This window comes from Sabethes cyaneus, chromosome 2 (genome assembly GCF_943734655.1).
Source record: "Sabethes cyaneus chromosome 2, idSabCyanKW18_F2, whole genome shotgun sequence".
Classification (NCBI taxonomy): Eukaryota; Metazoa; Arthropoda; class Insecta; order Diptera; family Culicidae; genus Sabethes; species Sabethes cyaneus.
In genome coordinates this window covers 28,878,118-28,901,846 of record NC_071354.1, presented here as the reverse complement: position 1 = coordinate 28,901,846, position 23,729 = coordinate 28,878,118, and the positions used below count along the sequence as shown (strand labels likewise).

Below are 23,729 nucleotides of genomic sequence, written 5' to 3'. Positions count from 1 at the left end.
AACAGATTTCATTCCCTTGAGCTCTAATGGGCTGGCCTGAAGTCGCTAATGATAGCGTAGAGTTTTCGTTCTCCTAATAACGTGGTTGGTAAATGGTTCGATAATGCGTAAAACAGACCCCATTGAACTAGGAGCGGGCTTCGTAGTGGAGGATCAGGCAAAATGCAGGATCGCGTAATGAACTGGAAAACGATGAACGAGAGGCTGTGCGTATTGAGGATAAAAGGCCGTTTATTCAACTACACCATCATAAATGTGCATTGTCCACAGGAAGGTAGACCCAACGACGAGAAGGAAGGCTATGCGTAACTGGACGCAACGTACGACATAACGGCCAGCGATGCTTCAACTTTGCGGCTTCCCGAGGCTTGGTGATCAAAAGCACCTTCTTTCCCCACAAAGATATCCACAAGGCCACCTGGAGATCACCTGACCAACGAACCTCGAACCAAATGGACCATATTCTCATCGAGGGCCGGTTTTTCTCGAACATCACCAACGTACGCTCCCTACGGAGTGCGGATATTGAGTCGCACCACTAACTAGTAGCAGTACATGTGCGCTCAAAACTATCGACGGTTTATACCTCGCGACAAAGTCGCCCTCCTCGGCTAAATATTTGCCAACTAGACAACCCGTGAACTGCAGACAACTACGCGCGCGTACTGGATGAAGCTCTGTCTTCCTCTGTGGAGCTACATGCTTTCAACCTCGAAAACGGATGGAGTAGGTTACGCTCGGTCGTAAACGAGGCCGCAACCCGGGTGCTAGGTGTGGAAACCTCGAGTGCACGAAATGATTGGTTTGACGGGGACTGCCAAGAAGCGATAGAGAGGAAAAAAGAGCTTGAGAAAACTATCTGAGCATATCCACGAGAGAGAATTTGTCCAAGTATCGACGAGCGAGGAATGAGTTGAACACGATCCTGATGAGGTAAAAGCCCCAGAAGGAGGACAGAGATCGTGAGGAGCTAGAACAACTATTCCGGGCTAATGACACCCGCAAGTTTTACGAGAAAGTGAACCAAACTCGCAAGGCCCACACACCAAATCCTGACATGTGTAGGGACGAGGGAGGGAATCTTATCACAAACGAGCGCGAGGTGGTCGCCAAGTGGAAGCAGTTCTTCGATGAGCACCTCAACGGCGACATAGCAGTAGGAGACGCAATGGAAGTTAACCTCGGAGTACCTACAAACGACAACAGCGTACCGATTCCCAATCTCGAAGAGATACGGCGAGAAATCGATCTGCTGAAGAATAATAGAGCCGCCGGAAAGGACCGACTCCCGGCAGAACTCTACAAAAATGACCAAGAACCGCTAGCAACGGCACATCACTGGCTGATTTCGAGGATTTGGGAAGAAGAGAAACTACCGGAAGAGTGGATGGAAGGCGTAGTTTGTCCCATCTACAAAAAGGGCGACCGGCTAGCCTGCTGTAACTACCGCGGCATTACGCTGGTCAACGCCGCCTACAAGGTGCTCTCCCAGATTTTGTTGCGTCGTCTATCCCTAATAGCAAAAGAGTTCGTAGGGCAGTGTCAGGCGGGCTTTATGGGGTCTCGTGCTTCTACGGATCAAATTTTTACTCTTCGACTAATCCTTCAGAAATATCGAGAGTACAACGTGCCCACGCATCATATCATCGTGAATTTCAGAGCAGCATACGATACCGTTGAACGCGAACAGCTATGGTAGATAATGCACGAGTACGGTTTCTTGGACAAACTGGCGTAGCTGATCAAAGCTACTCTGGAACGAGTGATGTGCTACGTAGGCGTTTCGTGGACACTCTCAAGTCCTTTCGAATCGTGCAGAGATTTACTGTAAGCGGATGGACTGTCCTGTATGTTATTCAATATCACTATTGAAGGTGTGATCCGGCGAGCGGGCATCGAAACGAGAGGAACGATCTTCAGCAAGAGTAGCCAACTCTTAGCCTTTGCAGACGACCTCAACATCATTACTAGAAACCGTGGGACGGCGGAGGCAATCTACGCCAGACTAAAAACGGAGGCTAGGAGGATAGGGTTACAAATTAATGCGTCGAAAACCAAATATATGGTAGGAAGAGGCTGCCGAGAAAGTAATGTTTGCCTCCCACGGACAGTGACTATTGACGGCGATGAACTGAAAGTGGTTGATGAGCTCATATATTTGGGTTCCCTGGTCACCGCCGACAATAATACGAGTGAGGAGTTCCATCGACGCATTCAAACTGGAAATCGAGCCTACTTTCCCTCTGCAAGACGTTTCGATCTAGGAGCATACACCGCCGCGCAATGCTGAAGATGTGCAAAATGCTAATAAGACCGGTAGTCCAATACGGACTTGAGACAGTAACTTTACTTACGGAGGACATACACGTACTAGCCGTTTTTGAACGAAAGGTGTTGTGGACTATTTTACTATTTTTGGCGGAGTACAAACGGAAAGCGAAGAGTGGCGGAGACATATGAATCACGAGCTACAGGCACTGCTTGGAGAGTACACCTGGCGAAAGTTGGGAGACTACGGTGGGCCGGTCACGTCGCAAGGATGCCGGGCGACTGTGTAGTGAAATCCGTTCTGTTCAAGAACCACACCGGCACCAGGAATAGAGGGACCTAAGGTGCTAGATGGCTCGACCAGGTTGAAGTCGACTTGCGTGTGTCGAGACGCGCAACGAATTGGCGACGAGTAGGCCAGGACCGAGTACTTTGGAGAGAAATGCTCGTAATCAAAGTTCTTGCCGATTGTTTGGGATTATACTAAATTCGTTTTTCGAACTTAACATGACTATTGAATTGAATTGATTATTTTCCCAAATATTCACATATCTCAAAAAAATCATTTTGGATTCGATTCAATCTTTAGTCATAGGTACTGAAATTATTATGGGTACGAGTTGTTAGTGCTCCTCATACTGGGTCCGCCGGCATTCTATATTAAACAATGCAATTGGGTCTTGCCACGAAAAACGTGGTTCTTTGAGCCCAGTGCCCTTCTGACATTCTGTAATGAAAAAAACTTTGAAAATTCAAAAAAGATTCAAAATTTCATGGTAAAGTTTCACAACCAAACGCGATGTGAACTATAAATAAACATCCTGTTTTGTCACCACATAGGCGATTATTTTATTCTCAAGGTACTCTCCAGAGCGATAACAAACAACAAACATCGTATTTGTACAGTTTCTGCTGCAACCGTCGGTCGTCGCCATAAATATTCACAAACCCGATTTTCCACGCTTATTTGTAAGCAAAGGTTGACGTGCCAAGCGTCGTTGTCGTCGTCGTCGTCGCCAGAATGAAATTGATTCTCTCGCTATCGAGACATTAGATATGTTCGATGGTCGGACGACGATCAACGACACTGACTGACTGACTGGCTGGCCTGGTGTGGTTTGGTAGCAGCACCGAAAACAACATATATTTTTTTCTGAATGAGACTCTTTCAACCGACGACGAACGGCCGGCCGGGGCCCGATCATTGAGGACGAATGGGGGACTGCGATTTTCAAGCTTCAAAACAGTTACCGCTTCAATCCGATATGATGATGATATGTAACAACTTACCCCTCTCGAGGCGTCGTTGCGCATACATAATTAATAATCACATCTAATGTTTATTCAAAAATCATTGGCTCTTCGAAGAAACGAATCATTAGTGAGGGTAAACAAAACTAAAACTGGTCCCAGCGTTTTGTGCATGGAAACATACTGATCAATTGGCATATTTTATACCAATTTCCTTGCGCTTATGAATAGTAAACTTGAATCAACAGAACCGCTGCTCCTTGGAAGACAACATATGCTATCACAATCACACGACTGTGAACGTGCAACAAACGAACGAACGAACGAACGAACCGTCTATTCATTGAATCAATTTAGCAAAATGTTATTTTCGAGTATCGATTTACCAGCAAACAACCAACAACCGGCTCGTTTCGAGAGGCACCCATTTGCGTTGTGTTGCGGCACATAATAGACCGTCCCGTCCTGAGTAAGGCAAAATTTCCATAATGTTCAGTAGGTAGGTAGGTATAGATGCGTACGGCTTCGCGACTTGGTTTGAGAGTCGATAAATGCCAACACTTCTTCGTGGTTTTAAACACCTTCCTGGTTGTGCGTATGAATGCCGGTTATTGTGTCTTCTCTGTGAAGTGTGATATGTGAACAAGACCCGGCTCTTGGAATGATTTGGAAGTCTCCTGTCACCGATGCACTCTTTCCTTGATCTTCTAAAATTGATCGACTTTCGTAAATACGAAAACTTCTCTCTCCAAAAATTGTTCAACTGCTGCAGTGACAATCCCCTATGGACGACTCTCAGACGACACAATACCTTCAACTAGCTTCGATACCTAAATGTTTAAAATTCAATTTTGCGGGTTTTGGTTTCGGAAAAACCAACAAATGAATTATGGCATTTAGTTTCAACTTTAGTCAGGCTTCAACTTTTTCTTCTCATGCTTCGCTGCGTTGAATTAAATCTGCAGACATTCATTGTCTCGAATGTCGAACTTACGCAATTGCTTAACATTACTAGGCCATCGTTTACTTAAGGCTGTTTTCTTTTAGAAGCAGCCTTTTTCGTGTTGACGAGTAAATGTTGAATATTTTTGATTACTGTATAATTACATCGATCATATTGATGCCGACGGTAGACTGATGCTGTTGAACGGATTGTGTGTCTAGCGCTTATTAAATTAGCGCTTATTGATTAGTAGCTTATCACGGCGATGCAAACGCTGGCATGAAATATACCGCGTTGGAATTTCTCTATTTCCGCAGCAAGAAGCACAAAGTTCATGCAAATTGCCTCCTGCCCGATCACATTCTGTTTTGCTTTATCGATTAGGCCGTTAGACTACATTTATGCAGTCAATGCGGCACTATCCACTGCCATCTTCCTTCCTTTCTCTTTTTCCGCTTATCAACATACTTCCATAGTCTTAGGAAACATAAAAAATTAAAAATTAGGGCAACTAACCTGCTAGAAATAAGCAGATTTTCCAACTCAAAGCACTATGCACATGGCATTCTCGAGACATTTCATTCATTGCTGCTTGGGTCACACATTCCACTAAATATTGAGTTTTGTTCACAATTACAATCCGCGACAGTCGTTTATTGACGCGATTCGCAACAAGGCAACGATCATGGATAGGCACGGACGCCAAACAAAATAATTAACCATGAAATGGACTAATTAGAGCGCTGAAAATATGCAAGTAATATTTATTTTCATCGTAACCTGGTTTTTTGTAGTAGAAATTTTAACATTTAAAATTTAAACACAGCAAAATGGTAGGTACCTACATGGAATTCCGTGCTTCGTAATTGGTTGTAAAAGACAAAGCAACTGTAGTAAAAGAAATGACACGTTACTCATTAACGGTTTGTCGAAATCTAGTGGACATGAAAATCGATATAAACTTCTGAATAGTTCGCGCGAAAATTAGCGGAGTATCAGCCGATGTTCAGCAAGAGAAATTATTAACTGCAGGCAAACAGCGGCAAATCTCATCGTATCATCACGAAATCGATCCGCGTGCTGCCTAACGAAAGCGAAACCAACAGGCAAACAAATTTGTAGCGTATAGTTTATAAAACCGATTAAATGTTGAGCTTGAAAGCTTAAGACACGAGAAGTGTAAACTAATCGAGATTGGGGATATCATCGTAATTGTTGCCGCTATCCTTCCTAGAAACTCCTCCTAGAAACTAACCACATCAACGGAATAGATTTATCTGGGTGGGTGGGGGTTGAAAGTGTGACAAACCCCACCACATCCTCGTTAGGGACCGGACTACCTGCGTTACTGCTGTACAAAAAACTTAATTGATAGGGGAAATGTGTATAATGTACCCCCCCTCCTAAGAATATTATGCTTCCCCAAATTAACATTACAACTTCGAGTATATGTTGGTATTTGAGCTGAACACCACTTGCAATTGTTATAAATATGTGGATATGTGGAATTAATAAAAGTACCCAAATGTATTGTGTTTTTCGTTTGCACGGGGTAAAATGCCCCACCTGGTATAATATGCCCAATGCGGTAATTTTAGTATTTCTACCAGTGACAGCCCACACTCTATTTTGTAGAAAAAAAAACTATTTCCGTTGTTTTCAAAATATCGTATTATTATATAAAACTAGCTGACCCGACAAACTTCGTATTGCCACAAATTAAACTGTGTTGTACATAAATCGTAAATCTCGGATGATCTATGTCACAATTTCGGGTTTTGCAAGTTTCTGAGGAGTTCATGGGTGGTTTAATATAGAGTAAGGAGGGGTAAAAGTACGATGCGGGTAAAAGTGCGATTCAATGATTTATTAGTGCGGATTCCGAGTAAATTGACTACATTGGCATGGATGGGTGAGTACTTTGACAGCTTAAATCCATCATAAACATTTGTTGTTTACGAATCATAGTTGCTGAGTTATGGGTAAAAGTTATTTTAGAACGGTTTTGATGTAATATTTCGTTGTACGGCAAATACGATATCAACAGGAGGATATTACTTATTCACAAATCGTAGCAGCGTTTTACATCACTCAGATATCTCTCTTGAAATTGCGGTGAGAAGAATTTACAAAATATATGTTACTTTTTCATAATTTAATCAAACCCCGTCAAGCGCCTAGCGGGGCAAAAGTTCGATTTATTGACGGGGTAAAAGTTCGATTCATGGATCGAGAATCTAACTCATTTTACTGACGGGACGACGACACTATGCAAGTCCTTACGACTTGTAAGCTACTGCGCGCAACGCTGTTCGTCCGTCAGCGTTATAGCCGCGATTCTCAACGGGGTTGTTCGGGGAAAGGTTTCGTTTCTATCACGGAGCGAAAAAATTCGTTTGTTTCAAATGAAATTTTTATAACAACCTAAAAATATTTTTGTTTCGAAACGAAATACTATTTGAATCAAGAAAATAACAGTTTTGAATTAAAAGTAAAGTATTGGCAAATTGAGTTTTCGATGTAAATATTTTCATTTCAATCATACATATCAGTTTGAAACGAAATGAAATTTCTGTTTGCGCGTAAAACAACCATAAATGTGGTTGAAACTACATTTTTACCTTTGTTATAGAGTAAGGATGCGATTTAATGATTTATCGGTGCAGATTCGAGTAAATTGACTACATTGGCATTAATGGGTGACTACTTTGACTGCTTGAATCTAACGTAAACTTTGATTGCTTACGATGCATAGTTGCTGAGTTATGTGCAAATGTTATTTTAGGGCGGTTTTGATGTAATTTTTTGTTATACGAGTAATACGATATCAACAGGAGGATATTACTTGTTGAAAATTTGTAGCACTGTTTTACATCACTCGCATATCTGTTTTGAAAATACGGTGAAAAGAGTTTACAAACTATATTTCGCTTTTCCATAATTTAATCAAACCCCGTCAAGCGCCTAGTGGAGTAAAGGTGCGATTCACGGACGGGGCAAAAATGTATAGCTTATATACAGCTTTTGGCACTATATTACAGATACTAGAAATGGAAGATCTGCAGAAAACTGTGCTCTACAGATGTTGGTCGAAGGAAAACAATGTTTTTCCGCTGATGAAACATAAAACAAACGTTTGGGAAAGTTTCGATCTGTCGGAGGCTGCAATACACCAGCGGAAAATAGGAAAGGTGTAAATTGAGAATATTCCTTACCGAAACATACCGCAGATTGACGATAATATGGTTTTTTTAGCTACTGCTGTGCTAATTTCATGGATTCGAGCTTCGCACTTTTGCCCCGCGGTAATCGAACTTTTACCCCGCTAGTGGGGTAAAAGTGCGAATCGGCACTGGTTCAGAAGAATGAAGAATTTATTTTCAATAACACTATTATTCCAGATGATTTATAGTTGAATGTAAAGACATTGAGTAGCTGCATCACTATAAAATATATTTTGTTGTTGTTCTTCTTTATATTTCGCGAAAATTGATGACAACTTCAAACTTCGCACTTATGCCCCGCCCTACTCTACACATTTTCCTCACAGTAAAGTAGAAAACAACTCCTCCCATTGCTTGGCTAGACAAAATAAAGCAGATAGCATTTAAATATTCGCCGTTATATAACATTTCGCCGAATACCATTTTGCGGAACACCACTTCTCGGTAGACCATAACGCGGAATGTAGAGTTTCGCGGAATACCATTTCGCGAAAAACCTTACGCGGGATGTACCATTTCACGGAAAATGTTTTCGTGGAAAATACCATTTCGCAGGGGTTATTCTCTCCTTACTCGCTGTCGCTCATTCGGACCCAACTGAAGGAAAGAAATAGAGGCCAGAAGACCAAGGAAAATAAATAAACCTAGATAGAGATGATCTCTGCAGGGGGCTGCCACCGCAGTGGTCGGCGCTTCCGACGGCGAGTTGCCGGCAACACTCCCAGCCTGCGGCCGTCTCGCCCTGAATCATCTATTGTTACTATTGATAGTTTTTGGTGGTGTTGTTATTGACTTTATGTTTTATGGAAGAGTCTAAAATTTGTCGAGTTCGATTAGTTTTTAAGTTACGCAAAATATTCTGTTTTATTTGTGTGAGAGTATTTATCCCCCTACCACAGGGATAAGGGTACGCCACACGTACCAAATTTGGTTCCATTTGCTTGGTTAGTTCTAGAGTTATGAAGAAATTTGTATTTCATTTGAATGGGAGCCTCCCTCCTAGAAAGGGGAGGAGTCCTAATTCATCAGAGAAAAAATTCTTGCCTCCAAAAACCTTCACATGCCAAATTTGGTTCCATTTGCTTGATTGGTTCTCGAGTTATGCAGAAATTTGAATTTCATTTGTATGAGACCCCCTCTTCTTAGTAGGGGGAGGGGTCTCTAACCATCATAAGATCATGCAAATTTTCGCGCCGATCGGTTCAGCAGTTTTGGATTCTATAAGGAATCAGCACGGTTACTCTACAATACCAATTCAATTGGTATAATAATGGGAATGGACTTCAACTTAGATCTGTTTTGGGGACATGTGTATAAGGTGCCCCAGGTGGGCAATACGCCCTAGTTCGTTTATTCGCAAACTAGCATAAATTAAAATGGAAAACTAACGAGAAACCTTAAAACTCGATGAAACCAGCCTACTATGCAAGTTTGACAGTTGTCACTAGCTGTCAAACCAAAAGCAAAATAAATTTGTCTTCTAATAGCTTCTAATAGCTAAGCTCTCTTGTGGTTAAAATCTGTAAATATAAGGCTGTAACGATTCGATTGTCGACACACAGCAGTGAAGTTCTAAAACATTATCTCAGGCGAAAATCAGGTGAAAAACGCTTAGTTTATGTAATTATTTAATACTAGCTGACCCGACAAACTCCGTATTGCCACAAATTAATCTGTGTTGTACATAAATCATGAATCTCGGATGATCTTTGTCACAATCTCGAGTTTTGCAAGTTTCTGAGGAGTTCAACCTTAGATGATTCATTTTGGCAGTTACGTAACTATGAAAGCTTCCCAGGTAACCAATAAGCATCACCAATGCTATTCAAATGTAGGCCAATAAGCATTTAAGTCGCCTTAAATGCTACTTAAATGCTATTTTGGCAAAATATACAGCTACTTTACTAATAACCTTCTTATAGTGCTGACAATGCTAATTTACAGCCAATTACCGACACGAACAATTTGAATACAATTTTGGATGCCAATTTACAACACCTACGCAGTCAAAAAGAAATATACAAAAGCGTGCATTATAAAATGCCAGATACGCTGATTTGCTGCTTATGTTAATGCTTATTAGTTACCAGGAATGGGTAGTTTACTATAAAAATTTGCAATTTTTCCTCACAGTAAAGTAGAAAACAACTCCCCTGTCCCCTCAGTGCATAGCCAGAAAGCGGATATTAATATTCGCCATGATTGTACAACATTTCGCTGAATATCATTTAGCGAAAAACCTTAAGCGGAATGTACCATTTTTGTGGAAAGTACCATTTCGCGATCCTCTCCTTATTCGCTGTCGCTCGTTCCAGGAAACCCAGGTAGACCTAGGAAACAAATAAACCTAGACAGTAGTGATTTCAGCGGGGAGTTTCTTCCCCAAAAGTGGGCGGCGCTACCGACGGCGGGTCACCGGCAACACTCGCGGCCGTCTCGTCCTGAATGATCTAGTGTTACTATAGATAGTTTTTGTGGTCTTGTAATTGACTAATGTTTTATGGAAGAGTCTCGAATTTCTCGAGTTCGATTACTTTTTGAGTTTCGCAAAAATTTCTGTTCCATTTGTATGAAAGTCCATATCCCCCTACCACAGGGGTGAGAGGTCTCTAACTATCATAAAATAAATTTAAGACTCCAAAAACTCCCACATGCCAAATTTGGTTCCATTTGCTTGATCGTTCTCGGGATAAGTGGAAATTTGCATTTCATTTGTATGGAAGCCCACCCTCTTAAAGGGGAGATGGGTCATAACTCGCTTTCTAAAGGGGAGAGGGGTCTCAATTCACCATAGAAAAAAATCTTGCCTCCAAAACCACTTGCATGTCAAATTTAGTACCATTTGCTTGATTATTTCTCGAGTTATGAGGAAATTTGTTTTCCATTTGTATAGGAGCCCCCCCCCCCCTCCAAAAGTGGGGAGGGGTCCTAATTCATCATAGAAAAAAATTTTGTCTCGAAAAATACCCACGTGCCAAATTGGGTTCCATTTGGTTGATTAGTTCTCGAATTATGACGAAATTTGTATTCCGTTTGTATAGGAGCCCCCCTCTTAAAGTTGGGAGGGGTCCTAATTCACCATAGAAAATTTTCTTGCCTTCGAAAACTTTCACATGCCAAATTTTGTTCCATTTGCTTGATTAGTTCTCGAGTTATGAGGCAATTTGTATTTCATTTGTATGGGAGCCCCCCTCCTACAGTGGGGAGGGGTCCCAATTCACCATAGAAAATATTCTTGCCCTCGAAAACTTTCACATGCCAAATTTTGTTTCATTTGCTTGATTAGTTCTCGAGTTATGAGGAAATTTGTGTTTCATTTGGGAGCCCCCCACTTAGTGGGGGGAGGGATCTCTTACCATCACTAAAACCTTTCCTAGCCCCAAGAACCTCTACATGCAAATTTTCACGCCGATTGGTTAAGTAGTTTTGGATTCTATAAGGAACATACGGACAGACAGACAGACAGACAGAAATCCTTCTTTATAGGTATAGATTTATCCCAACATGTCGAATGCGGCCAATATGCCCCACTTGCGATGGTGCAATATGCCCTATTGCAAATTTGGCTATAATTACTGATAAATAGATATAAGTGACAGTCTGTTACCACTATTAGCCTAAGTTAGTAATGTAGAATGAAAGTGCAAGGAATAATTCATCTACCACGTCCAAATTCCAAGTTACTTAACTATGCGGGGCAATATGCTTCAGCTGCAGTATAATGTGCCCCATGCAAAAAAGAAAAGTTATCGCAGGAGACCGAAACTAGGTTTATTTTATGCGAACTGAAAACATAATGGTTTGAGGATATCTAAAAAAGTTTAACTTTCCACAAAATAGTGTAGGCATATCCATCTCACAAATAGTCGAAACACAACGTGGAGCGTATTATACTGCGCTGGGGCATATTGCCCGCACAAATGAGAAACCCAAATTTTAGACGCTGTTTTTAAATAATTCCTAGCATTTTTATTCCACAGCATTAAAGGAAGTAAACAGTTGCAATTGATTTTCAGCTCAAAAAGTAACATATGGGTCATTCCACGGGAAATTTACAGTCAAAATTTTTTTTCTCATCGGGACATTTTTTTTACGTTCTTTGTGCAAAAAAAATCGACACGTATTTTTGTATTTCGATGTTACTGTTGGAATTCGCAAGATATGATTTTTTAAAGTATTGTAATCCGAAAAAATCACTATTTTTTAAATACTGATTGTAAACATAGTTTGTAATATCAAAAAATGACTTTCTACCAGATGTGTTCACTATTCCACAAGCTTTCAAAATTGGTATACCATACCTCCTCTCGATTGTTTTTCAATAGTTAAATAATGCATTTTTATAAACAATTGAAATTTTTTCAAAGTTGGAACTTTTTTTTCTTGATTTTTTTTACTTTAAAATATTTGTTAATCTTTCTCGAAGAAGCATGCAAAATTTGGAAATGGAGAAATGAAAACTCTGGAAGTTATGAGTTTTTATGTCTCAGCGCGTGTGTTAATGTGAAGCGAGCGGTGATGCTCAATCGATGTTCTAACCCACGGGCAGCTTCATAACGAGGCCGCCTTTGATGCTATTAAGTGTAACGTGTCGTTGAAGCACACGCGTACGTCAACTCGTTTGCATTAACGTGCGCGCTTCGATATAAAAAATCATAGCATCTAGAGTTTTCATTTCTCCATTTCCAAATTTTGCATGCTTCTTCGAGAAAGATTAACAAATATTTTAAAGTAAAAAAAATCAAGAAAAAAAAGTTCCAACTTTGAAAAAATTGCAATTGTTTATAAAAATGCACTATTTAACTATTGAAAAACAATCGAGAGGAGGTATGGTATACCAATTTTGAAAGCTTGTGGAATAGTGAACACATCTGGTAGAAAGTCATTTTTTGATATTACAAACTATGTTTACAATCAGTATTTAAAAAATAGTGATTTTCTCGGATTACAATACTTTAAAAAATCATATCTTGCGAATTCCAACAGTAACATCGAAATACAAAAATACGTGTCGATTTTTTTTGCACAAAGAACGTAAAAAAAATGTCCCGAAGAGAAAAAAAATTTTGACTGTAAATTTCCCGTGGAATGACCCATATATTCGTAATTGTAACGTTATTCTTAGGAAGCCTGTTTGAGATATATCCATTTATTCTTAAGGGGGGCATATTATACTACCTTACCTTACCTATGTTTATAGCCACATTTGCAAATGGGCAAATTGCACCACCGCTAGTGGGGCATATTGGCCTGCTTTTGCTTATTTGAACACAATTCGCCTACGGTAATAGAAGACAGAAACTGTTGCTGTTTCATCGTAATTGCCTATTCCCGTTCTATCTCAATACAAATTATAATAAATATCTTCGTTTTTTATGACACACAATGTAAAACAAGTTATTCTCTAATATTTTAGTTTGTTATCTATCATGCGCGATTAATAAAAGTGAGCTGAGATCTACTTAAGGCCGAAGCAGCGCACAGTAGTCCAAAAGGGCGAAAAGTGGAACTTCTTTCCTAGTGTGTTTTGTTTCCATTTTATCGTTTATGGTTTTCAGCACTTTTATTCGTATGAATATCCCCCTTAATCTAAAACTGTCAAAAGTAAATCATCGCTTACTATAATGAAAATAAAAAATAACTTTTTTGTGTTAAGAAATATAGACATAGCTTCTTTGGAAAAGTTGTAAATAATATAAAAACTTTGCTGAAGAAATAAAATTTCTGTCTTTCTCGAGTGGTGAACTATACGACATATTCTTCAAAACTTCTTTTAAAATTGGTTTTTCATACTTAGCTTTTCTTAGTTGCCTTTTACAAGAATACAATGTTCTAGGCAATTATCGAAGCACTCAAAATGCACGTTTTTGCAGAAGACCACAAATCTCTTGGACCTTTACTTGCTAAGTTATAGTATCGCATATTCAAGCTTTAAGTTTCCATAGCTTCACGGGCTATGGTCAAGTCAAGTACTAATAACTTGTATGGGTGCCGCTTGTCCCGAACCACCCAAATGAGCGTACGGCAAGCATACGTTTTATGTGTTTCGCGTTCGCTAAAGGCTCGATACACGTCCATTTTTTGTGTTAGTAGATAGACACATGGTTTCTTCGGCAAAGTTATAGAAAATACAAAGGCAAACAACTTTGATAAAGTAATAGCATTTCTATCTCTATCGAGTGCAGAGCTATAGAGCATTTTCTTTGGAAGCTCTTTAAAAATAAATTTTTCGTACTTAGCGTATGTTGGTTGCATTTTACAAGAATATATGGTTCTAGGCGAATATTGAATAACTCAAAACACATGTTTTTGCAGATGGTTTCAAATCTCTAGGACCTTTCCTTAAAAAGTTACCGCTTATTTAACCTTCCGTTACTCGCGCCAACTTTTGTAACACGGATACTCGTGCGTTGTATTTTGTACAACACTTTTTATCTCGGAATATCTCGGAATCCTGGTTATATAGAAAGTTACTGTCTTCAGCAAAGTTAATCAGTAGATTAAGACCTATCGTTTGGGGGATAAAATTTTATATGTTTGTAACCAGGTGGCGCCAAAACCTGCTGTAAATTGTACATCTTACAATTGCGGCCATATACAAGTTGCTGCATTCGGAAAGATCCTTTTATCGTTCTTAAATGATGTAGCATTCTATTGATTAATTTTTTTCTAGTAGTTATCATGTTTTCTCAAATATTTTTCATATAAATCATCTCATCACATGATACCATTTCTGAAGTTAGCAGAAAGTAGGGCATCTGTGGTTAGAAAGTAGGGCTGATGTGGTATTTTGATTTACTTAGGCAGGACGTTTAGAAAGTTTTTTGCACAGTGATGATACATAGTGTGAGAATTGGATACTTCCGTTCATCAGCCTAGCATTTTTGGTCCACTAAAATATTTTCTGAAAACAGGATCATACAAATAAACAGATTTCTTAGATAGAACACATTCAGAAAACTAGCCCATACAATAGCGCTGTGAAGTCACGAAATTATGAACTTTTGCACACCTGCGGAATGACCATCAACTGCGGAATAACTTTGATGTATACAGAAACCATTTCCCTTTTGAAGAAATAAGAGAAAAATCCAGTACGGACCAAGTGCGGTACCCCTCACACGCCGCTTGCATCGTTTCTACGATTTCGGTTCATGCTCATCTACTTTGCTGAACAGTTTAAAGCATTAATGTATAAAATAATTATGTCATTTTGTTCATAATAAGTTTATTGAAGAATACATTTTGGTTTGACCTCGATCTGTTACTTCGAAACAAAATGGCATCCAAAAATCTACAAGTGTTGTACAAGATACAACAGCGCGAGTAACGGAAGGTTAAGCTTTATTTTTCCTTAACGTCACCAGCCAAAAGCGCTAACATTGTAAGGAAAGGTCCTAGAGATTTGCAATCTTCTGCAAAAACGTGTATTTTGAGAGCTTCGATAATTTCGTAGGACAATGTGTTCTTGTAAAAAGCAACTAACAAAAGCTAAGAATGAAAAACTAATTTTTAAAGAAATTTCAAAGAATATGTCCTATAGTGCTGCACTCGATAAAGAGAGAAATTTTGTTTCTTTAGCAAAGTTGCTTATTTTTACATTATATACAACTTTGCCGAAGAAGCTATATGTATATTCCCTAACACAAAAAAGTTATTTTTTTTATTTTCATTATAGTAAGCAATAACTAACTTTTGACAGTTTTAGATTAGGGGGATATTTATACAAACGAAAGTGCTGAAGACCGTAAATGATAAAAAGAAAGCAAAAGACGCTAGGAAAAAAGTTCCACTTTTCGCCCTTTTGAGCCACTGTGCAGCGCAAGCATCAAACAACGTTGGTGCAATCGAGAAAGATAACATTTTGAAAATCTACATATATAAAAGTGAGCGTGAGTATGTTTGTATGTTTCACCATAACTCCAGAACACCTTGACCGATCTCCACCAAACTTGGCACACATGTTCCTTGATATAATAGAATCAGCATTGGGGGTCGACACAGAGGGGGTTCGTAACAGGGGGGAGGGGGCATAACTCCGAAATGCCTGGGCGGTTATTCATCAAACTTGGCTCAATTGTTCCTTGGCATAAGAGAATCAGCACTGGGGGGTAAACAAAAACGAGGGAGAGAGGTTTCCTGATAGGGGGGGAGGGTCTCTAATGGGGTGGAGGCCATAACTTGGCACACATGTTCTTTGACACTAGGGAATCAGCACCGGGGGTTGACAAAGGGGGATGAGACTAATAGGGGGGAGACGATAACTCCGAAACGCCTTGACCGCTCTTTATCAACCTTTCATACATGTTCCTTGATATAAGGGAATCAGAACTGAAGGGGTTGACAAAAGAGGGGGTAACAGGGGAATGCTCCGAAATGTTTGGATGGTTATTCCTTAAGTGACGGTGGGACAAAAGAGGGAGCTGATGACAAGAGGTTGCTGACAGGAAGGGGGGAGTAACGCCCACATGACTGTAACAATTTATCCGTACAACAGAAAAAATCAAAATACGAAACACTAAACGGCAATGCTCGCAGCTGTAGATTAGTCAAGTGTAATTATGCGCCGAATCAAAGTGACCCGTATAAAAATTATTCGACCATTAGTGCCAAGCGTTGCTGGTCGACTCTATTTGAGTCACAGGGGCAATCATTCAAACAGTGTGAAGTTGATCTGAGAACACCATGTTTTTCCTATGGTCAACTTTACGTGGCATGTTCCAGAGTGAGCTCGGCCAATAATTTGTGCATAATTGCTCCTGGTGGTGAAACTAAAAACATTGTTTACAAACAAGTTTTGTCTTGAAGTGAGATGAAAGGAATGACAGTTGTTTTTGTGTCCATGGAAGAAACACTCTCTCTCTAGTGCTGGCTTAGCCTTAAGTGCATATTTTTATTAAAGAATTCCTACCAGCCAAATTTCTTATCTTTACGTGCGACGAAGAAAAAATGTCGACTAATCGTTTCAATTTCCGTCATTCATAAAATGAAAATACCTCACGCAACACTTACTTACTTACTTAATTGGCCTAACGTCTTATGACAAGGCCTGCGCAGTATAATTTCTCCATCTGTTTCGGTCCATGGCAACTGATCTCCAGTTCCGCGGGCACCCAGTGCTCGCCAGATCTCGCTCCACCTGGTCTTGCCACCTCGCTCGCTGTGCCCCTCTTCGTCTTGTTCCTACCGGATTTGATGCGAAAACCATTTTTGCAGGATAGTTGTCCGGCATTCTAGCAACATGTCCTGCCCAGCGTATCCGTCCAGCTTTAACCACTTTCTGAATACTTGGTTCGCCGTAGAGACGCGCGAGCTCGTGGTTCATTCTTCGCCTCCATACACCGTTCTCTTGCACTCCGCCAAAGATGGTTCTTAGCACTCGCCGTTCGAAAACTCCGAGTGCTCGTAGGTCCTCTTCTAGCAATGTCCACGTTTCGTGCCCGTAGAGGACAATCGGTCTAATTAGCGTTTTGTACAGTGTGCACTTTGTACGGGGGCTCAGATTGTTCGACCGCAAGTGTTTGTGGAGTCCGTAGTAGGCCCGACTTCCGCTGATAATACGTCTTTTAATCTCACGGCTGGTATTGTTGTCCTCTGTTGCCAGCGAGCCAAGGTATACGAACTCGTCGACTACCTCGAACTCATCGCCGTCGATTACCACGGTGCTGCCCAGCGAGCCCTGTCGCGCTCGGTCCCGCCCGCCAGCATATACTTCATTTTAGACGTATTTATCTGCAATCCAATCTTCTCTGCTTCGCGTTTCAGTCTGGTGTACTGATCTTCCACCGCCTCAAATGTTCTGCCGACAGCATCCACGTCGTCAGCAAAGCAGATAAATTGACTGGATTTCTTGAAAATCGTGCCCCGCATTTCGATCGCCGCTCGCCTTATAACACCTTCAAGCGCAATGTTGAATAGCAGGCAGGAAAGACCATCTCCTTGTCTACGAGATTCGAATGGATCCGACAATCCACCCGAGATTCTCACACAGCACTGGATCCCATCCATCGTAGCCATGATAAGTCTAGTAAGCTTACCCGGAAAGCCGTTTTTGTCCAAAATTTTCCATAGCTCTTGTCGGTTTACGCTATCATATGCGGCTTTGAAATCGATGAACAGGTGGTGCGTGGGGACTCGGAATTCGCGGCACTTCTGGAGGATCTGCCGCAGGGTGAAGATTTGGTCTGTTGTAGACCGACCCTCCATGAAGCCGGCCTGGTAACTTCCCACAAATCTATTGGCTATTGGCGATAGTCGATGAAAGAGGACTTGGGACAGCACTTTGTAGGCGGCATTCAGGATAGTGATGGCTCGGTAGTTCTCACAATCCAGATTATCACCTTTCTTGTAGATAGGGCAGATAACCCCGTCCTTCCACTCCTCCGGTAGTCGTTCCGTATCCCAAATCTTGACAATCAATTGATGCAGACAGCCGGCCAACTTGTCCGGGCCCATTTTAATAAGTTCCGCTCCAATGCCATCCTTTCCCACTGCTTTGTTGTTCTTCAGCCGCTGGATGGCTTCTTTAACTTCCCTTATCGATGGGGGTGGCACATCTTCGTCGCTTGCTGCACCAATGTGGTCACTTCCTCCGCTATCATGGTCTTCCGCCTGCACGCCATTCAGGTGTTCATCGTAGTGCTGCTTCCACCTTTCGATCACCGCACGGTCATCAGTCAAGATACCTCCATCTTTATCTCTGCACATTTCGGCCCGCGACACGAAGCCTTTGCGAGATCCGTTGAGTTTCTGATAGAACTTCCGTGTGTCGTGAAAGCGGTACAGCTGTTCGAGTTCTTCGCACTCCTTCTCCTCTTGGTGGCGCTTCTTTTCCTTGAAGAGTCGGATTTGCTGCCTCCGCTTCTGTTTGTATCGCTCCACATTCTGACGGGTGGCTCTACGCAGCATTTGTACCCGCGCTGCGTTCTTCTCTTCCAATATCTGCTGGCATTCCTCGTCAAACCATTCGTTACGTCGATTCGGTGCCACACTGCCTAGGACGTTCTCCGCTACGCTGTTAATGACTGTTTTCACGGCATTCCAACAGTCTTCAAGAGGGGCTTCATCCAGCTCTCCCTCTTCCGGCAGCGCGGTTTTGAGAGATAACGCGTAGTTTTCGGCGACCTCTGGTTGCTTCAGTCGCGCTTGATTATACCATGGCGGACAGCGGTATCGTATGTTGTTCACAACAGATAGTTTTTGACGTATCCTTACCATCACTAGGTAGTGATCCGAATCAATGTTAGCGCCCGGATAGGTTCTGACGTCGATAATGTCTGAAAAGTGCCGACCATCTATCAGAACGTGGTCGATTTGTGATTCTGTCTGGTTGGGTGATCTCCAGGTGTACCGATGGTAGAGGTTATGCTGGAAGAACGTACTACGTATGGCCATGTTCTTGGAGGCGGCGAAGTCGACAAGTCTTAGGCCGTTTTCGTCCGTTTGCGGGTGAGCGCTGCACCGTCCAATCACCGGTTTGAATTCCTCCTCCTGACCAACCTGAGCATTACAGTCCACGATGATAATTTTGACATGATGTCTTGGGAAGCGGTCGTATTCACGCTCCGTCTGCGCGTAGAATTCGTCTTTATCATCATCGGTACTTCCGAGGTGAGGGCTGTGCACGTTAATTATGCTTATATTGAAGAATCGGCCCTTGATTCTTAATCTGCACATTCGGGGGTTGATCGGCCACCACCCGATCACCCGCTTCTGCATCTCGCCCATCACTATAAAAGCTGTGCCCAGCTCGTGTGTATTGCCGCAGCTCTGGTAGATGGTATGACCATCTCTATACGTACGTACCATCGTTCCTTTCCAGCATACCTCCTGCAGCGCTACGATGTCGAACTTGCGGCTCTTCACTTCTTTAGAAAGCACGTGGGTACTTCCGAGGAAATTTAGAGACCGACAGTTCCATGTTCCTAATTTCCAATCGTTAGTCCGTTTTCGTCGCCTGGGTCTTTGCCGATTGTTCCGATTAGAGTTATTATTATTACTTACGGAGTCCATTGCTTTGGTTTTTTTAGTGGTTCAGGCTTGCAAAGCCCGCAACCAACCCCACAGTATCGCCGGAGGGCCAACGTAGCTCGAAGGAGCCCTCCTCCCCTGTCAGCATACGACCTTGGTTTCCACCGGTTTTGGTTACCCGATCTCCACCCGAGGTTGCTCGTATCCTGGCTGGTACCACGAGGAGGTTGGGGTAGGAGTTGCTAGGTAAGAGGCTGTGAACCACTGTGGGGTCTATTTTATGCCCAGTGCACAAGGCACCGATGGTACGCATTACCAAGCCATTTACCAGCCACCTCACGCAACACATTGTCAGGAAAACTTGATAAATAGACGAAATTTTTGCAAAAAAAATCATTTGTCGTGGAGTCTAACACAAATACTAGCGCGCTGATTTCGTAAACATTGTTGTGATTTTTGGTTCGGACGATGGGAAATTTTGATGGACGGCTTTTAAAACGGTACGACGAATTCAAGAAATGAAGTCAGTTGCGTAATTTCAATAGAATGCTTATGAGAATCGCTTTTTAGTGCAATTAAACTGTACGTATTGGAAGGTAAGTGTGTTTGAATCAAATCAGTAAAAAAAATTTTGGATGATTCGTGTAAACCCTCTAAGAAATGATGAAAATTGAAGAGGCTTTCTTTACTACGACGGAAATTAGCACTAAACCCTATACATGTTTTTCGTTTCCTCTTTAATCACTTCTGTTATCTAAATAATTCATATACCATCCAGAATAATTTACGCTTGAATATCAATTTCAGTTGAAATCACTGTTTTATGAAGCTGCTGAAATTAAGTTGAAAATTATTACTGTATAATCAAACAGAGGATGTTTACGAATTATGATGCACCATTAAATTACTGGTCTTGTAGATGCTGGTGTGACGTGTGAGGCAGAGAACTGTCACCAAATAAACAGCCAGTGCTAGCGGCACTGGAGCTGGGTTTTTACTCTGCTCGACCAGCCTGAGACGACGATGATTCAACCTTTCGAGCAATGTTGGTCGGTATTGTCGTCCAAGAACTTCTGTACTTGAGCGGGGTTCCGCCGACATCGAATGCCCATTAGCCATGCAATTGCTATCCATCTTTTATCATTATCAGTTTCTGTAGTTGCGATGATAAGAGAAGCCCAAAGCAGACTGAGAACTCTGCAGTACCTGCAGTACTGAGGTATCTTTATATATTGTTTACAACCGAGGCGGAAGCAACTCTTTCACTAGTTCTAGTCGGCTGCTTCAAGAGGGTAAAAGTTTTGTGAAATGTTAATGAAAAATATACGACAAATCTATGGTATATCGTCAGGTACTTAATGCAATCACTGTTTTTGGTAATCAAATAAATGATTGTTCGTTTCTTTCGGTAGGTTTGCTAACCCTGATCCCATCAGGAATATTTCTAGCCGTTGGTCTATTCAACCCGGAGTTGCATCAACATTCGTGGACATTTGATCATGAAGAATACACGATACTGCTTACGATTCTCGTCTTTCATCTGGGGGCTATTGCGGGGGCAGCAATCACTGCTTATCTCTTAGCCACCTACTACAAGCAGCACATTGCGGTAAGCTTTTGTTTTTCACGATTACAAACCTATTATGAATGTTAAATGTTAAATAATTTTGCAGCGTTTCTACTATTACGCGTACATTGGAGCTGGAGTCCTGCTGGCCGCTCGCTTCTTTGACCTGTGGTCAATTTTTATAGCACGAATCCTTGGTGGCATGGCGTTTGGTTCTGCTTACCTCAGCACCGTGATTCACGCCGGTGAAATCGCATCCGACGAACTGCGATCTACGATCGTAGGCTTTGTCAATGGTTCCTTAATGGTTGGTTATCTTTTACATGCCACAATCAACTCGCTGATTCTGTATGATGACTCAATGGAACCAACGCAGATATACGGCATCATAGCCATCCTGGCTGCCGTGTCTAGTGGTGTTTGTGCGACGTTTCTAACCCGAGAGTCACCGCTATTTTTGCTGAATCGAGAAGGAGAAATGGCAGCAGCGGACACCATTGCAAAGCTACGTCAAGAACCGATTGATTCGCCGGTTGTTTTTGCTGAGCTTGTTGAAGCCAAAATCGTGGTTTTGGACGACCCGGAGCATCATGCGTCTCTACATAAGGAGGGAAATCTACGACCGCTAAGTTTACTGATAATCTGTGCCATCATAAAAGCGTTATCCTTCAATCTCATTATTAACCTACTGCAGTTGTACGCCATTGACGAAATCAACGCTTGGTGGAACATTCAGGATTATAACCTTGCACCGGTTTTAATGATTTTGATTCGACTAGTGGTGGCATTCGCCGGAATTCAAACTGTGGATCGACTGCCGAGAAAACTTCTCTTTACTGTGCCCAGTTTTGTGAGCGGAGTTCTCCTTCTGGTGGCCGGAATATTCTACCAAACCAACCGTAGCGAACTGTCGTCGGCAACGGTCGTTCCTCTGTTCCTGGTATATCAGCTGGTATCGGCCAGCGGTTGTTCCTCCACTGGGGACGTCTACTGTTCGGAAGCCTTCCCACCGAAGAAGAAGGTACTATCGGTAGCCTTGGTGCAATCCGTCGAACAACTGGTACATGTCGTCGTTTTATCGATCGCTTTTTCGCCAAAATTCTCAATAAATGAACCCATTTTTGGGAGTATCCTTTTGGCGGCCGGTGTACCGATCCTGGTGGGTAGTATTGTGCTACAGGTGCTGCTACCGGAAACGAAGGATGTTTCGCTGCGACAAGCGAGGGTCCTTTTCGAAAAGGGACGCTAGCTAGAGCTCTAGAAGAATAAAATGTATTTAAGCAATTTGCGAACAATCTCGCATGGCAAATGTAGTTGCTAAATTTGTAATAAAGATTTCTTTTTCATCCTTCCATAGTAAAGCAATGAAAACTTAACGATCAATTTCATTGAAACTGTGTCTCATACATCAAATCTAACGTGCCTGCCTAATTCAATTTACCTTATTGATGGATGGTTCAGTTCAAAGTTGAGGCAATTGAAATCAAGGTAGATATTGATTTCCGTGCACTGCTTTAGTACACGAAAAAATGATGTACCTTTTGATTTACTGTAAACGTAACCTCATTCCATGGTAGTAGTGATACACCCGTTCAATAATAGGAAAATAAAACAAGCATGTTCGGTTTGCCATAGAACGTATGTTTGAAACGATCATTCGACTCAAACGAAGTGAAGTGTTGATTAAAGTTGAGCCAGACTGGCAATGTTGAATCAATCGAACACCTAATAACTAATGCTGTTTCAAGTGTTAAACATATTGGTACAATAAAATATGAATCCAACGGTTTTAATTATTTTATTATATTCTTGGTAAAGGAGGTGTAAATGTTACCGGCTCGGACTTCAATGACACAATTTTTGCTTGCTCTTACAAGGATCATACAAGCTGCTTCGAACACCGACAACGAAAAACTTACAACAGATATAAAACAAAGGAAACATTAGGTAGCTCGGTGCAAATATTTCAGGGGTGCTAGAGGACTACATTTGACGGAAAAAATCCTTCTACGTAGGTATATGATCAAATCTGAATCGTTTCAAAGCTATTAAACATTTTAAGTTTTCGGTTCCGTTTGCCTGAAATTAGCACTTGTTCGAAAAATATGCTAGCAAGCTCAATTCTGTTACTCTCGGAGAAAATTGTGTACTAAAAATTGCCCTCAAACTTTCTACTTCATGAAATTTAGAAACTTTTCACAAGCGAGAGGCTTTAAAGTAAATGTTTCTCGAGGCATTGTTTTCAAATTTCTACCAAAAGAGGGTGTTGATGTTGATTGCTTTTATCTACTAATTTGAAGCTCTGGTATCGTTCTATAATTCGTTCTTTGACGTGGAATGGTTATCTGTTTTTCTCGTTTCAATTTAATTTTAAACGTATCGTGTTAACCGTTGAATTAGTATTTGAAAACTGCACGAATTTATACTTCACGTATAGCACACTAGATCACCTCGTGCGACCGATGAAAAAAAAACAACGAAACGAGCTTCTCCGGTCTCTCTAGGA

General features: G+C 41.4%; 1 protein-coding gene across 1 annotated transcript in view; it reads left to right on the top strand.

The window, feature by feature from the left end:
- LOC128735220 (uncharacterized) overlaps window positions 1-22,472 on the top strand; it is a 32,425-nt gene extending 9,953 nt beyond the window's left edge. The window contains exons 2-3 of the mRNA XM_053829713.1: window positions 21,069-21,265; window positions 21,330-22,472. Of these exons, the coding sequence (XP_053685688.1) occupies window positions 21,069-21,265; window positions 21,330-22,472 (1,340 nt within the window). The remainder of the gene's footprint in view (window positions 1-21,068; window positions 21,266-21,329) is intronic.
- Window positions 22,473-23,729: the final 1,257 nt, after the last annotated feature.